General features: G+C 50.0%; 2 protein-coding genes across 5 annotated transcripts in view; one reads left to right on the top strand and one right to left on the bottom strand.

Annotated features, from left to right (window-relative positions):
• The first annotated feature begins 1,278 nt into the window (after window positions 1-1,278).
• On the top strand, window positions 1,279-4,469 carry RBM15B (RNA binding motif protein 15B). The gene has a single exon (XM_057705523.1). It carries the CDS (start codon window positions 1,455-1,457, stop codon window positions 4,146-4,148), a length of 2,694 nt encoding a protein of 897 aa, XP_057561506.1. The 5' UTR covers window positions 1,279-1,454; the 3' UTR covers window positions 4,149-4,469.
• Window positions 4,470-7,796: 3,327 nt separating this feature from the next.
• DCAF1 (DDB1 and CUL4 associated factor 1) overlaps window positions 7,797-16,388 on the bottom strand; it is an 81,625-nt gene continuing 73,033 nt past the window's right edge. For 3 of the 4 annotated variants that reach the window (XM_057705511.1, XM_057705512.1, XM_057705513.1), the window contains exons 23-24: window positions 13,012-13,264; window positions 8,775-9,102 (exon numbers count right to left, since the gene is read on the bottom strand). In XM_057705511.1, coding sequence (XP_057561494.1) covers window positions 8,978-9,102; window positions 13,012-13,264 — 378 coding nt within the window. In that variant the 3' untranslated portion in view covers window positions 8,775-8,977. The other variant, XM_057705514.1, reaches the window with a different exon arrangement.

Here is a 16,388-nt window from a genome sequence, read left to right as displayed (position 1 = left end):
TCACCTCTGCAGCACCATGACTGAGAGGAAAGCAAGGTGGAGCCTCTTAGGCCAAGTGTTCCCTGTTTGGAGGAATTAGATGGGCCGTTAAGATCAAACAAGCACAAAGTATCCTGAGCCCCTGAAAGGTGCTGACAAAATCCATGACTGGAGCCATAAGTCTTAGGAGATGGAGCTGTTTTCAGCCTAGCACCCTAAGTCCCTGTTCCTGTGGCCTCCAGGCCACACTGAGCAGGGAGCACGGCCTAACTACTACTGCCCTAGGGCTGATCCCTAAGGTTATCTATGAAAGGGTTAACTCCTTTCTGGAAGCCTCCTGAATGGAGGTGTGGAATGTTAACAGGTGTTTCTTCTAAGATTTTCCTCTTGCACCTGCCTTAGCTGTTGCAGGGGCTCCTCCCACAGGATTCTGGCCCTGGGGGTAGGGAAGAACTGTGGTGTGCTCTTCCCCACTCCACGGTTTTTCTGGCTCAGGTTGGGTCAGATTCGGTAGAACCTCCAGCAACAATCCGTGGAGAATGAAAGTTTCCCCAAGGGGCTTGGCACCTGGGCAGGATTCCCCCTCACCTCACCACCCTGGCGTGGATAGGAGGGCACTGGCCAGGGAGAGGTAAGCGTGGCAAACGGGGTAACCACTGGGTTTGGCCTCGGCCTTGGCTCCATGGCCCTTATAGCCCTCTGTGTGCTCAAATTCCCAGAGCGGAGGGTGGGGCCCCGTGCCGCCAAGTAGCTTATCCCCACTCTGGGAAACTGCAGATTTATTTCGGATTTCTGTGCCCAGGGCCCAGACAAATCTCGCTTTCTGTATGCATAGCAACGGTCCCCATGGCCTTGTGGGGGGCTGTTGCAGGTGAACCTGAACAACGCAGGGGATACTCAAGATATCGGGAGTGGGTCCTAGGGAGCGGTGTGCTTCACTCCTTGGGGTTGTCAATGCCGGACCCCAGTCGAGATGCCGTAGCGGAGCACGTGGGTCACCGAAGCCTAGTTCTGGAATTGGGGAGAATACCACGTAAAGAGGCTGTGGCTGCCTCTGTAGGCGCGGAGGTCCCAGGCCTTGACCCAGCCGCCTCTTTACGGGGCTTTCTCGAGGTCTCCAATCGCCTCGGAGTCCCGAGCCTCAGCCACGCCGGCCGCGCGGTGGCGCCAGAGCTCGCAGCCTGGCAGCGCTCTCCCGTTTGCCACGGGGTCACGTGGCACGGGGCGGCGCAGACCGATGACGCACTCCCGGCGCCGTTCGCCCCGCCCGCTACGGGGTCACGTGGTAGACCGGCGCAGCCTGATAACGCTACGCCCAGGCCCTGGGCGCAGCTCCCGCCCCGCCCCGCCGCCACCGCCGCCGCGCCGAGTCCTTTTGTCCAAGATGGCGGCGCCGGGGGCGCTGCCTCCTCGGCCGCCGCCGCCGCCGCTGTGAGGGGCCTGCGGGCCGCCCGCCCGCCTGCCGCGCCGGCGCCATGAAGAGGCAGAGCGAGCGAGATTCGAGCCCGAGCGGGCGCGGCTCGTCATCGTCGGCCAAGCGGCCGCGGGAGCGCGAACGGGAGGCGGAGGCGGGCGGGCGGCGGGCGGCGCACAAGGCCTCGGGCGGCGCCAAGCACCCCGTTCCAACACGGGCCCGCGACAAACCCCGCGGTAGCGGGGGCGGCGGCGGCGGCGGCGGGCATCGCGACGGCCGCGGCGCCGGGGACGCGAATCACCGTGCGAGCAGCGGCCGCTCCTCAGGCTCGGGCGCCGGCGGCGGGGGCCGCGGCGGCAAGGCCTCGGGGGACCCAGGCGCGTCAGGCGCTTCGCCCCGCGCGTCTCCACTGCCGCCACCTCCGCCGCCGCCCGGGGCCGAGCCCGCGGGTCCCGGCTCATCAGCGGCCGCGCCCGAGTACAAGACGCTGCTCATCAGCAGCCTGAGTCCCGCGCTGCCTGCCGAGCACCTCGAAGACCGGCTCTTCCACCAATTCAAGCGCTTCGGCGAGATCAGCTTGCGCCTGTCCCACACGCCTGAGCTGGGCCGCGTGGCCTACGTGAACTTCCGGCACCCGCAGGACGCGCGTGAGGCCCGCCAGCACGCCCTGGCTCGCCAGCTGCTGCTCTACGACCGTCCGCTCAAGGTGGAGCCCGTGTACCTGCGCGGCGGCGGCGGTGGCGGCGGCGGGAGCAGCCGGAGAAGCAGCAGCAGCAGCGCCGCCGCCTCCACGCCGCCCCCGGGGCCGCCCGCGCCCACCGACCCACTCGGCTACCTCCCGCTGCATGGCGGCTACCAGTACAAGCAGCGTTCGCTGTCCCCGGTTGCCGCCCCGCCACTGCGGGAGCCCCGCGCCCGCCACGCCGCTGCAGCCTTTGCCCTGGATGCTGCCGCCGCCGCCGCCGCCGTAGGACTATCCAGGGAACGGGCCCTGGACTATTACGGGCTGTATGATGACCGTGGGCGACCCTACGGCTACCCGGCGGTGTGCGAGGAGGACTTGATGCCTGAGGACGACCAGCGGGCCACGCGCAACCTCTTCATCGGGAACCTGGACCACAGCGTGTCAGAAGTGGAGCTGCGACGGGCTTTCGAGAAGTATGGCATCATTGAGGAGGTGGTCATCAAGAGACCCGCCCGTGGTCAGGGCGGTGCGTATGCCTTTCTCAAATTCCAGAACCTAGACATGGCCCACAGGGCTAAGGTGGCCATGTCGGGTCGGGTGATTGGCCGCAACCCCATTAAGATAGGATATGGTAAGGCCAACCCCACTACTCGCCTCTGGGTGGGTGGCCTGGGACCTAACACCTCACTAGCAGCTCTGGCCCGGGAGTTTGACCGCTTTGGGAGCATTCGGACCATTGATCATGTCAAAGGTGATAGCTTTGCCTACATCCAGTACGAGAGCTTGGACGCAGCCCAGGCCGCCTGTGCTAAAATGAGGGGCTTTCCCTTGGGAGGGCCAGATCGCAGGCTGCGCGTGGATTTTGCCAAAGCAGAGGAGACTCGGTATCCCCAGCAGTACCAGCCCTCACCCCTCCCTGTGCATTACGAGCTGCTCCCAGACGGATATACCCGGCACCGAAACCTGGATGCCGACCTGCGGGTGCGGGATAGGACCCCCCCACACCTTCTGTACTCAGACCGAGACCGGACATTTTTGGAAGGGGACTGGACCAGCCCCAGTAAAAGCTCTGACCGCCGAAACAGCCTCGAGGGCTACAGCCGGTCAGTGCGCAGCCGCAGTGGTGAGCGCTGGGGAGGAGATGGGGACCGGGTCCTGCCCAAGCCCTGGGAGGACAGGCGGAAGCGCCGGAGCCTTTCCAGTGATCGTGGGAGGACAACGCACTCCCCTTATGAGGAACGGAGCAGGACCAAGGGTGGTGGGCAGCCTGTGGACCGAGGCTCTGACCGCACCCCTGAGCGCAGCCGCAAGGAAAACCATTCCAGTGAAGGGACCAAGGAATCGAGCAGTAACTCCCTCAGCAACAGCAGACACGGGGCTGAGGAGCGGAGCCACCACCACCATCATGAGGCTCCAGACTCTTCCCACGGGAAGAAGGCACGAGAGAGCGAGCGCAATCATCGGACCACTGAGGCTGAGCCCAAGCCTCTTGAAGAGCCAAAACACGAGACCAAAAAGCTCAAGAATCTTTCAGAGTATGCCCAGACACTGCAGCTGGGTTGGAATGGGCTTCTGGTGTTGAAAAACAGCTGCTTCCCGACATCTATGCACATCCTAGAGGGGGACCAGGGGGTTATCAGCAGTCTCCTCAAAGACCACACCTCCGGGAGTAAGCTGACCCAGCTGAAGATTGCCCAGCGCCTTCGACTGGACCAGCCCAAGCTCGATGAGGTCACACGACGCATCAAGCAGGGGAGCCCCAACGGCTACGCAGTGCTCCTAGCCACACAGGCGACCCCCAGTGGGCCTGGCACTGAGGGGATGCCCACGGTGGAGCCAGGCCTTCAGAGGCGGCTTCTCAGGAACCTGGTCTCCTACTTGAAACAGAAGCAGGCTGCAGGGGTGATCAGCCTGCCAGTGGGTGGGTCTAAGGGCAGAGACAGCACGGGCATGCTCTATGCCTTCCCGCCCTGCGACTTTTCACAGCAGTACCTCCAGTCAGCACTGAGGACATTGGGCAAGCTAGAGGAAGAACACATGGTGATAGTTATAGTGAGAGACACAGCCTAGCCCAAACCTGTCTTTTCCAGCTCGTTTGTCACAAAAGCAGTTATTTTAAAATGACCCACTCCGCCCATCTTACCCCCTTGGTTTGAATTCTCTGCTGGGTTATTTCGGTTCATTTGGTAGGGGACCAAAGTCCTGTCCCCCATCAAAAGTAAGTTCTTAGGTTTTGGGGGTTTTTTTTACAGTGATGAGAAGGGATTCCTGTCATGTTGGTTTCTAGTGTATGAGATACTGTCTGCTGTGTTCTGTATTTTTTTATTTTTTGACTAACTGTATGGAAAGTTGTCAGTAAAGCCTTTGTCAGAGGATGGATTTTTAATCCTGTTCAGAGTCCTGGTTTAATCGTTTTTTTCCTCAAAGGATGGAAGACTTTTCCCCGCTGCATGCAAACAAATGCCCTACATCATCTTTCCACCACTAGCGTATCTTACAGTCCTGCTGCATTAGTGGCTCTCAGCCCCTCAGCTCTTTGGGCTGAGTCAGGACTATATTCACATTTGTTTTTAATCTTGGCTGAGAGCAGGTGGGGTTCATTTTGGACCCTGCCACACTGTCCTGAGCAGAGCCCATGCACAGGAAGGGCTTGAGCCTAAGTCTAGCCAGCAGCTGTGCTAGTTTTTTGTTTTCCTGCCCTAAACAATGTGTGTGTCCATCAGTTTGAGCTCTAGCTGTTGAACAAAACACCTAGTCTTCAGGCCTGTTTGAAAGCAGGTAAACCTTAGCAGTTGTGTGGTCTTGTAGTCATGGGAGGAGCAGTGCAATATTGGGGTCTTGGTGCCATAGATCCGTGGGGCCTCCACTTGTTCAGCCTCCCTTCTAGCCTTAATGAAGCAGCCCAGGGATACCCAGTTGGAGACAGCTGTCTCAGACTCCCAGCGACAGTGGAGGCCAGATGCTGGAATGGAGGGTGGGAGGCTGCTTTCCTTGGTTCTTAAACTTTTCCTGGTGTTTGTGAATTCTAGCTTTTCCTTTGATTGTCTGGGGCTGATGTGTAAATGGAGTGGGCCTCTACCCAGTCACTAGAGCTCTGTGAGAGACGCTGAATCCCTGGCCTGAAGAGTTTTTGAGTACAGTGGGTTAGGAAGATGCTCGTTAACTGACGTAACTTTCCCAGGTACCAGGTGGGTGCTTGTGCCTAGGCCTCTTGCCCTGATATTGCAGAGGTGGAGACCACTAGCAGATAGGTGCTTCTGTGGGGAAAAGTCACGGTTGCCGAGGCGTTGGGCAGCGCTAGAGCTCAAAGCTATTCAAGCTGAGCTACAGTGGGCGGGGCGGTGGGGGGGGGTTTGATGTGGAGGCATCCTCAAGCTGGGAGGGAAATAAGGCTTGAAAAGTGTCTTAACTTCTGTGGCCACTTGTTTCTACTAAGGCAGCATGGCCAGCACTGGCAGATGAAGCCAGTCAGTGTCAGGGACCAGGATGGGATATCAGTCACACAGCATTTGTCACTGTAGAACACAACCCAAACACTATTCTTCAGAATGTCTGTGGCAGTTTAGATGTTCCAAAAGGATTATTGTCAAGGCTGAGGGAGAACAGATGCTCCGGTAAGGGAAATGAGCCCCCAAAGGACCAGGAACTCCGGGTTCTGTTGACCGTGCTGTCCTCTCTCTAGGTCTGGTCCACTACCTTGGCTGGCACGAGGCAGCGCAGGTGACAGCTGGGATGTTTTAAGAGAGACAGTTCCTGAGATGGAGGCTGGGGCTCAGTGCGGACCTCATGGAGAATACATGCCTCTCCACAAGGACAGTGAAAGAGGTGACTTTTCAAGACCTTAGAGATTTAAATGGGAAGGAAGGCGCCTGGGGAAGTACTGCGTACTGGGCTTCAGCTGGTGCTTGTGAGCGAACAAACGCATTCATAACAGAAAACACAAGGAAGTGTTAAGTGTGTTTATTTGCCTGTTTGTCCTTGAGCTTTGGCCACAACTGCCAGGTATCTGAGTAGAGCAGTGTGGGGCACAGCTGGCCACAGCTACACCATTCCAGGCAGCTGGAACCACCAGAAGTAGGAATGGGCCTCATCGTGTTTAGAGCAGGTGAGGTAGGGTCACAGACCAGAAAGTCTGGTTGGAGAGGATGCTTAAACCCTCGCGTTGTTTACTCTTCTTGAGGGATAGATGCTCTCTGGCCCCAAACTGTACTAGTTTTCCCTCTGTGTGACCATCCTCCTTTTCTCAATTCCTTCCTTCCACTCTTAAGACCTAGCAGGTTCTGTAACGTCTCAGAAAGGCCTTGGCCAGCACTAACGAGGGTAGGTCAGGTGGTCAAGGCCTTGGTTGGTTTATGACGCTGCCCCCAGAGACAGAACCGTTTAACTGCAGGCAACCAGTAACTCCACCTGAGGTTCAGGTCTTTTCTGAGGTCATGGCTTAGAGGCAAAAATCAACATAAGGGGAAATTTAACTCATTGGTGGTTTGCTACCGTTCTGTGTTTCTTCCTACTTGACTTGAGAGCACGAGCTCTGGCAGATGAAGAGGGCTGATGTTTCCTTAGCCTCTCAGGGCACTTCCCTAAGGGTGTGTTGTCAAGTCAACCAGGATTCAGCTTTCTTATTACAGGCCCCCATCTCCACCCAAGAGACCTCTGGGTGCTCCCAAGAGCTACTGGCAGAGTTCAGAGAGGCTGTAGCTCGGTTGAGTTAATGACTAGAATACGATGCGTTTAGTACTTCTTGACTTATAACCTGTTTTCTTCTAATGCACCAGCCGTCAGACTAGTCTACTGGTTAGGTGTTAGCAATCCATTTAAGCTGAGGCATGAAGCAACTTAAGAGCTGAGACCTCCGCTCTCTAGAGGACCAAGAGGTGCCTGTGTGACACAGGCCCACTTCAGTGTGTGTGATGAACTGTGTGGTGCTCCGAGGCCCAGCAGGGCTTTACCAGCCCCTGGTGAGTTTTAGCTGTCTTGTCTTGCTTGTTTACGTCACAGATTTGTCCTCTTATCTCAGCAAAGGGAGAAAAGTCTCTTTAGCTATAAATACCTACATGACAGAAACTGGGCAAATTCAAAGGAAGAAAGAGACTAGGGTCTCCTATTTATTATGGGTAAGAAGCGGGTGGGGGGTGAGTGGACAGGTAAGAGCACCTGGTACTTTTCCTGATAGTAGTACAGTTTCCTCATAGGCCAGTTGTAGAGGCCTGTGAAGTGCCTGCAAACCCAGCCTGACCAAGCCCCAGCTGCCCCTAAACTGCCAAAACTGAAGAACTGCCCAGGTCTACTGTTACACTCCCTTAAGAAAACAGTAATGACAGTCACCCAACTATAGGGATGGCCAAAATGCTTTCACTCCTTAGCTTTGCCAGTTCATTGCTCCACAACATTCCAGGACCCCTAACGATCCAGCTCCACCAAATCTATACTCCGGAGCTGCCTTCTTGCTTCAGAACCCAGGACAGAGAGATGCGTGCACAGTGGACAGTGCCCTGAGCACCCTCCTCTGCCCCCTGCCCCATCCTCCTCAGGGGGCAAGCAGCAGACCAGGGTTAGATGCTATGACTAAGCTGCTTTTCTCCCCAGCATGCTTTGTTTGGGCAGAATGTGTTCTCACCCCATCCTGGACTGCCTCTCTTGAAAGGCGTCTACTGCCTGGGTAGATCTGCAAGGAAAGGGACAGACCCCACTTTGGTAAAAGAGAACAGGGAAAGGCCATAAACAAACAAAGACAGACTTGTAGTTTATTTTGTATTTTTTTTAAATAAATACACTTTACATTAAAGAAAAAGGCCTTTGATTTGTAATTTCCACATTGGGGAGAAAGGGGAGAAAAAAAGATTTTTGAAAAACTGAATCACAAAGAAAAATAGAGGAAGTGAACTTATATCCTAAGTTCCCTCAACTCCACAAAACCAATATCCACAATGACCTTGCTGCCCCCAAACCATGAAGGTGGGTGAACCTAGGCATTTACTCAGCAAACAAGCAGAACCTCCTCCCCACCTGTGGCATGAAGGAAAACAAATTAACCTGACAGCATATGAGGCAACAAAACAGGTTAAAAAATCATATATTATATTTATAATAAAATATTCTTAATCCTTATCAATTTAAGAAACCATGATTTTCCTTTTCATTTAAATACGTATGTAAAAATGCCTCTATATTTTTCTTTAGACATCATTTTCTTCCATAGAAAATGAAGTGCAGGGACAAGAGACCTGGTGGATATAAGTTCATACCCTCAGTTATAAATGCCTTTTTTTTTTTCTTTTTAAGTTTTATAAAAAACTATTTCTTGTTCTTTAAGTAAAGAACATTATACAAAGAAAATATATTGTGAAATAACCCCAGAGACTTTTTTTTTCCCCTTGAGGAAAGATATGTCCATCCTAGGAGAAGGGGGAAGCAGAATAGGGCCTAACCCCTGTTGTCTTTTTTTGTGGTTGTTATTGTTTTTAGAAGGACTCTCAGATTCCAGTGAGACTCTAAATCATAATCCTCTGAATGCAGGGCATGCAGTTCCTTAAAAGAGCCCTGGGAGAAAGGGAAGGGAAGATGTTCTGAATTCATTTGACTCAGTTTCTCGCCTGCCAAGAATCTCTTCCACGTGGTGATGGCTCCTCACTCATTTAGAGATAAGATGATGTCATCTTCCAAATCAGAGTTGTCAGAGCTGTCGGCTGAAAGGTAAGGAAAGGGAGAGACTAGATTACACACTAAACTTAGAGGAAGCTTTCAGGAAGAAAGCACCTGCATACACACAAATTTATGCCTGAGCAAGGTTAATTACCAGTTTCCAGAAAGGAGAAAACACACCAATTAACTCCTTGGAGCTGGCTCCGGAGAATATACTGTTTGGGCAATGGTAGTTACCTTTGGGACCTCTTGCTTGCTTAACTTTCAAAGCACCTGGAGGTAGTGTCCTCTTGCTTCCTAGAAGTTCTTCCTCCTGCTTGAAAGGCCCTAAAGGGACCAGGCAAGCCCCCTCTGAAGCTTTCACCCATGGCGTTTTGAATGGCTGCAAAGGGCAGGGATGATGGGAGCAGTGAGTGAGCCTGTGTAGTTCTTTGGCCTCTGGAGTCGCTTAGGGGTGGGCACAGGCCTGCCTGACCCCCAGGACCACTAAAAAGGCAGGCTGAGCCCAAGCAAGGATGAGATTTCTCTTAAACTCAGCCACTCTGTTCTCAGAAGACCTCATAAAGGCAGAGGTACTCAACCTAGGATTCATTCCTCTGAAATTTCTAAATATAATCTGCAGGGAACAAATTCCCAAAAAGGTACGTGCTAGAGCTTGCAGCAGTACCAGAGAAACTGGGCTGGAGGCCAGCAGGGAGTAGCTATGACACCCTGGAAGGTGGCACTGTGTCTCTGGGCCTCTGCTTGACCACATGCCTTCCAGCCAATGAAAAGACCACAGGAACACCTCTGGAAGGATCCATTAAGAGGTGAAACTAGGTGGTAACAAAAAAAGAACCCTCAAAATGAGATAGATACACTGTGTCTGAATGATAGAAATCAGAGAGAAACATAGTACATAGCTCTGGTGTTTGCTGAGTGAAGGTAAAGAAAAGGTCTTAGCGCCCATTTTGATCAGTCTCAGCTCAGGAAGCTGTGAAACAATTTTAACAAGGTCCCCAGGGAAGTGGGCCAACAGGTCCTGAGCTGGGGCCCTGCAAACATGCCCATAGGCCCTGGGATTCCCATGAGGAGAGGGACAGCCACTGGTTCCAAAGAATCCCTCATCGGCCCTTTCCCAGGTACCTGAGACTCCACTCGGGGAAAGCTGATGAAGAACTGCATGTTCCCAAACCTTCCATTCACTACAATCTCCTTCAGGAAGAAAACCGAAATGGATAAAGTAAAACCAAGAAAAGCATGGCCGTGATGAAGTCCTGAAGGTAAGCAAAAGTGATGGCAGGAAAAACCAGTGTTCCTGGGTCAAACAGGGCACAAGCATGGCCTGACTTCATTGGTGAGGAGTGGGGAAAACAGGATGGAGATCAAACTAATACCTGACACAGCTAAACCACAAACTAAGCCTCATCAGCTTCCTTGACTCCAGGAGGACGCATCAGCAGGGAAGCGGGAGGACTCAAGCGCAGCAGTGTGTGCTGGGCCCATGGCAGACCTCAGAAGAATCCCCCTGTGCTCATGTGATCTATGAACGAACAATGCCAGACCCACCTGCCTGGGACCCAGCTAACCATCAGCCGTAGAGCTACTGAGAGTTAAGAATCTTAACTCTGCATCGCATCTAATGACTGTAAATGCAGCTGAAGGAGGATAACACCACACTCTTCTTTGAGCAAATAACTGTCAGGCACAGGGTTTAATGGAGAACTTTCAGGGGTCAGGCACTGATTCCCCTCCTGCTGGTCAGGTGGCAGGACTCCTTTCTCTACCTTCCTTAGCCGTTTCTCATCCTCCGAATGTTAAAGAGACCCAAACCCAGACCCTTTTCGGGACCTCTCCCTCTGAAAGGCCCTGGAAGCAAAGGCAGTCAGTGTTACAGTCAATCCCTGCCTATTGCTCTACAACATACAGGCTTTTGAGAGGGGGCAGGAGTGACTGGAACAGAGGAACAAAGACCTCAGAGTCAAGGTGTTTCTCTTCCTAGGGCTGGGGTTCTACACCTGAAATCAACTGATGGATCTCTGGGATCTGGGGGCTATGCAAGGTTACATGGAGGGCACATGGCTGTGGTTTTCTATAGCCACAACGTTTTTCATCATATCCTAAAAGGGCTCCACAAGCACCGAAAGGTTTAGAGCTAATGCGCCAGATGATTAATGTAAAGCAAAATATCAGCAAACCAAAGATACAGAGGGTGCTCCCTGTTTCTGCTCTGTTTCGAGCTGCTGTCAGTCTCTATAAAAGAGAAAAAGCAATAGGGTATACACGTTGCACATGCCACCTCTACGTCACCACATCACTTCTAGAGCTGAGAACGGACATGTCCTCAACTTGTCATCTATAATGGCATTTTCACATCATAAATATTCCCACCTAGTTAAAGGAAGATTCTCTTGATAGGATTAGGGTTTTCCAGATTACCTCCTGGGCTTAAAAGAAGTTCCTAGCATAAACAGCAAAAGACTAAAGGAAGCAGTAATTTTACAGGACAAATACAAAATTACTTTATATTCAAACTGAGAAGGGAAAAATCAGTGATACTCTTAGGTCGGGGGTACCAGCTGCTCCCCTGACCTACCTTATTACTTGTAATTGAAGGGAAACAGAACTTGTGCCCACGTGTCACAGGTGACAAAAAAATTCAATAAAACTTTCCTTATTATTCCCATCAATATTGTCACGTTTCCCTTGCCCTTAGCCCCTCTTACCTGGCTCTCTGACCATCGCTAGGGACAAGCGAAGTCCTCCTTCAATGAATCACCCCAACCTCCAAGTATGAAAAATGGAAGTTGGCAAACAGCACATGGGCAGATATAAGGCAATCCCTCCCAGCCCCACAGAGCTTCCTCAAAATGCAACTCTGGCAAGAGGACTTGTAAGAAAGACAGTGTCCCCTAAACCAACTGCCTGCAATCTTAAAGAGCTAGAAGCATGTGTAAGATTTATCCCAAAGAAAATGGATTCAGGTCAGTGTGGAACGGGAGAATCTTTTATACATAGATGCTTAAACATACACTGCCACCCACCCTCTCCTCTCCTACCATACATACATACTCCCTCTGCCCCCACCACCAAAATGCCAATGACTATAAAAGCCAAGCATCTACTCTGAAGAGGCTTGGTGTTTGTTGGCTTAGGCCAGCACAATAAAATTTTCTTCAGTGATGTATATGTTCTATATCTGTGCTGTTCAATATGGTAGCCACATGTGGCTACTGAGCACTTGACATGTGGACACGAAAATGAGGGACTGAATTTTTAATTTAATTAAAATTTTAATGGCCACAGATGGTTACTGGCTACCACAACAAGCATAATACCTACTGCGGCTGTGGAAATGCTGGCCACGTTAGCTACATGAAAAATGACTGGATATCACAGGGATTACTCCCCAGTCAGGCAGGGCAGCACTAGGAAGAACCAGGACCACAGCAAGCAGGAGTCAGTCAACAGTGACACACGTCACAGTGATGCTGCCAAATATGTCCTCTTAAAACATGCAGAGTATAGCTGCAGAGCTCACAGACTCTTAGAACTATCAGCTGATTTATTCAAGGTCCATAAGTACTGTCGGGACAGCTTGACTTCAGACTGTCCTAATGGGAAAGTACTAGAAAAACTGGAGCTTGTTCTTCAAAACTTGGAATAAGAAAGGGGAGGGAGGGACAAACAGAAGCCCAAGAGAAATATTTGTCTCCTGGCCTTTAAGAAGGATAAGAAAAGCAGACAGGAAGGGGCTCCAACCCCCAAGAGGGCTTTTATTTCTTTACAACTTTAGAAAGGAGCAGGTAGCAGCTGCATCTGACAATGCCAGCTCTGCCTCTTGGGAGAACTACACTTTTGCCTTCCATTCTAAGGCTAATTCTCTGAAGCAGGGATTGACAAACTACAGCCCATGAGCCAAACCAAACTCACCAGCTATTTTTATAAAGTTTTATTAGAACACAGTCACATTTTTCATTTATGTCTTGTCTCAGGCTGCTCTCACACTACAACAAAGCTGAGTAGCTGCAAAAGAGACCATATGGCCCACAAAGCCAAAATTATTTACTGTCCAGCCTTTACAGAAGTCTGCCTACCGCTGTTTTCAAGAGATAACAGCCACTTGGTTAAGGAGTCGTCACGACAGGAGCACAGAGGATCAGTGATGTGAAACTGCTTTTCCTCAAGGGCCTGGGTGGTAACTCTAGTTATGGGGCGCAGAACCCTAGTGTGGCCTGCCTGCTGGGCTGGCAGAGGGAAAGCCCTTTCCCTGGGTGCCTGGGCTCAGCCTCATGGTCAACCCTAGACTTACTGTCCCCCAGGATCAGTTCCACTTCCTCATCCGCATCAGAGTCTTCATCCTCTCCCTCCTCTCCCTCTTCGAGCAGGTTTGCTAGCTCCTCGTCAGAGGGGGAAAAGTCATTGTCCCCATCCTCCCCTGCGTTCTCATTGTTGTCATCCTCCTCCAGCTCTGCCTCCAGCAGCTGGTCAGTGTCAAGCTCATCTAGATCATCAGTGTCGTCGTCATCTTCATCATCATCTTCCTCCTCCTGGTCTTCCTCCTCCTAGTGAGAGAGCATGAGGTCCATTAGGACAAACACAGAGACCCAGCCCAGGTGGGCCACATGAGGAGTCTCTCTCCTCCTTCCCATAGGACAGAGGAGGTAACAGTGGAGAGCGTGGTAATCTAGGTTAACACAGACTTCATGGGCCAGCTTGACTCACCAATGAAGACTGAGATGGGCACATACATGTCCCCCAAGACACTCAAGCACTCCTCAGTTGGTCACGCCACAAAGGCATTACTGGTCATACAGCCCTTATCCAAGGAAATGGACAACACACTTCACAGAGGTCTCTGCCATCAATATTCTATGTTTCTAATTAATAATAAACCCTAAGGGGCTCTTCTCTCTCTCCAGCATCAACCAAACCAAACGAAATCACTTGAGGCACTGGAACAAAAGCTTCTACCTGGAATCTAAAAAGCAATGCTTTAGTAAAACAGGAAGAACACAGCTGCTGAGTCATCAGCTCCTAAGCCCTTCAAATTCTTGTCCTTGAGCTTATAACCACCAATGTGGGTAAACCTCTGACAGTGCTAGCCCAAGCATCCAATGATCTGAATGTCCAACAAAACAGACTTTTACCATATATAACACTAGGAGATACCTGCATTTTCTGTTACAAGCCACACACACACAAAGTATGCTAGAGAAATTGTCCATCCTTCCGCTCTCAAGAGATCTTCCCAAAGGCAGAAAGACTACCAGAAAACTCTAATGAAATACTTGGCTCAGGGTACCCTGGGCTTTGCAAATGATACATTTTGGCATCTGCCATATTTCAGTTTTGCACTAAAATCCACAATGTTTCCCTTCAAGCAAGAGAGGACACAGACACCTCTTTGCTTTCCTAAGGATGACAGGTGTTCCCAAGTAAATGTGACCATTGTCACTAATCCTTCTGCTCAAACATCAACTGTCAGCACTGCCAGCAGCAAAAGGATTCTAATTCCTGCAATAATGAAATATAAAATTCACTTAACACATCGGCCTAATGAAAGTCAAGACAGAATAAGCCCTACATAAGCAGAAAAAAAATTTTTTAAACATTTTTGAAAGTGCTGCTGCAAGCCAATCAGTTAAAAACCAAGAGCACTGCTTATCCAGCCACTAGTGTTCATCAGCTGTAATGTAAACTAGGCTCACATTCAGCAGAGTAGCTCTGCTTTATGAACTTTTGATAATTCTGAAACCACCATTCGGAGACTTTTTGATTTGCTGTTTGACCCACTGACTTAAGACTTTTCAATAATTTCTGGCAGCTATATAGGAAACACTGATCCCTTTAAATACCCAGTATTCCTAACATCTGTACAAGTATGTGTCCATACCAGAGTTTGTGTGTGTGTGTGTGTGTGTGTGTGTGTGAACACACACCCATGATGACTGAGACCACTGTTCTGCAGCCTTGGCACACATCACCTCCACGTGGACAACTAAGCATTTTCCCACTAGAAAGGAACTGAGAATGCCTGGAGGCAGTAACAGTAAATGGACACACAGACAAGCTTCTGGCCCTTACAAGTACATCAGCTTATACACATAACTGGGACAGGATAGGGGTCAAAATTCAGGGAAATAACTCAGTGTTTACCAGATTACAACTTTTGTCCCAGGCTTGTTTTCAGGGCTTTGACCAAAATTAGTTCTAATTCATTAATAAAGTACCACAGTTAAAAACAAGTATATCAAAGCCTCTGTGGAATAGAATAATTACATGAAGATAGTGTTAACTATTTTTATTTTTGATTCTGAAGTTAATTTAATACATAGTTGCTGATATACACACTCATCATTGTTTTCAGGGTATGGGACAGGAGAAAAAGCCCAGGCTTTGAGATCCAACAAGCCTGGGTTAGAATCCTGGCTCTGCCAATTACGTGTTGTGTGAACTTGGGCAATTTACATAAATTTTCAATGTCTCAGGATAACATAACTTTTAAAGGCCCACAGTTGAATGCATATGTAAAAGGTTAAACTGTTCAAATACGCATCAGTTAGCCAGCAAATTTAAGAAAGATCGTTCTTCATTTCTAAAGACATCAAAGCTTAGCTGATTCAGGAGAACTAAGAAAAAGCTCCAAAGTCAAGAGAAATCCTAGAAAATAGGTCAACCAGGGTCTAAGCTTTGAACTACAAATACCATTCCAAATTCTTCCAGAAGCCTACAAACCCAACTTTTACTTAATCTTGTAGCAGAAGAAATGATTTATATTTATTCATCCCAGAAGGCTATAATGACATATGTGACCACAACAGGAGAAGGGAAACACATGCAGGAAGGGGAGAGCTACCTGAATCTCAGAACACATCACTTCGTCACTTACACTCTGGTTTAATGACCAATGGTATAACATGTATTTTGTTACTCATGGATATTTTTAAATCTGAAACCTGAAGCATGAAACAGAACAAAGGCTCACAAGATCTATCCAGAATGCTGTGGCAGAAGCTAATTCTGTGGTTGAACCCAAAAGAGAGTCTAGGAAGCAATTTTAAGAGCATTCTTGCAGGTTTAAGTACCTGGTTGGTAACATGAACCCTCTCCTTCATTTCTAGAGAACAAAGCGTCCACTAATGAGTGGTCAAAAAAGTGGTCCAAAAATCCAAAAATTATTACTTAATGAAAAAAGCAAATCTTGCTAGAATCCTGACTCAACTCTAGCAACATTTAGATAACGTTTTGGATCTAGGAATACTGGATTTTTAAAAATTCTTTAAGACCCCTCTTTTAGGGCTTAAGAAACAGGAATTCTGGGCTGTTTTAAACTACTAATAAATTCTCCTACAGAAAGAATTCGAAAACTCCTCCCTTCTTGGTACCATCTTAATTTCATGGTTATCCAAAGCCCGAAACCCCTGCAGATAAACCAACCCACTCCTCTCCTGTACAGAGAACAAGTCAACTGGCAAGAGTTCCCTCAGCTGCCTTCTGGTCCCCTCTTCACAACTAAACATGACTTAAACCCTAGTCTGAGGAAGAAGCAAAGCCTTCCACTTCCGCTCTGGACCTCAGTCCACCCCCAGTCCTTATTACCACACTGCACCTTTCTCATGCCCTCTCCACTCACAACCACCCTCACACTTGTCTCCACTAGCTTCTCACCTTCTCTGAAGAGACTCA

The sequence above is a fragment of the Hippopotamus amphibius genome, chromosome 13, assembly GCF_030028045.1.
Source record: "Hippopotamus amphibius kiboko isolate mHipAmp2 chromosome 13, mHipAmp2.hap2, whole genome shotgun sequence".
NCBI classification, from domain to species: Eukaryota; Metazoa; Chordata; class Mammalia; order Artiodactyla; family Hippopotamidae; genus Hippopotamus; species Hippopotamus amphibius.
Note: the sequence above shows the minus strand (reverse complement) of the source record. Positions and strands in the feature narration are given on the sequence as shown.

Excerpts from the sequence above, each read along its gene's own strand:
- RBM15B (XM_057705523.1), top strand. The coding sequence starts at position 1,455 with ATGAAGAGGCAGAGCGAGCGAGATTCGAGCCCGAGCGGGCGCGGCTCG.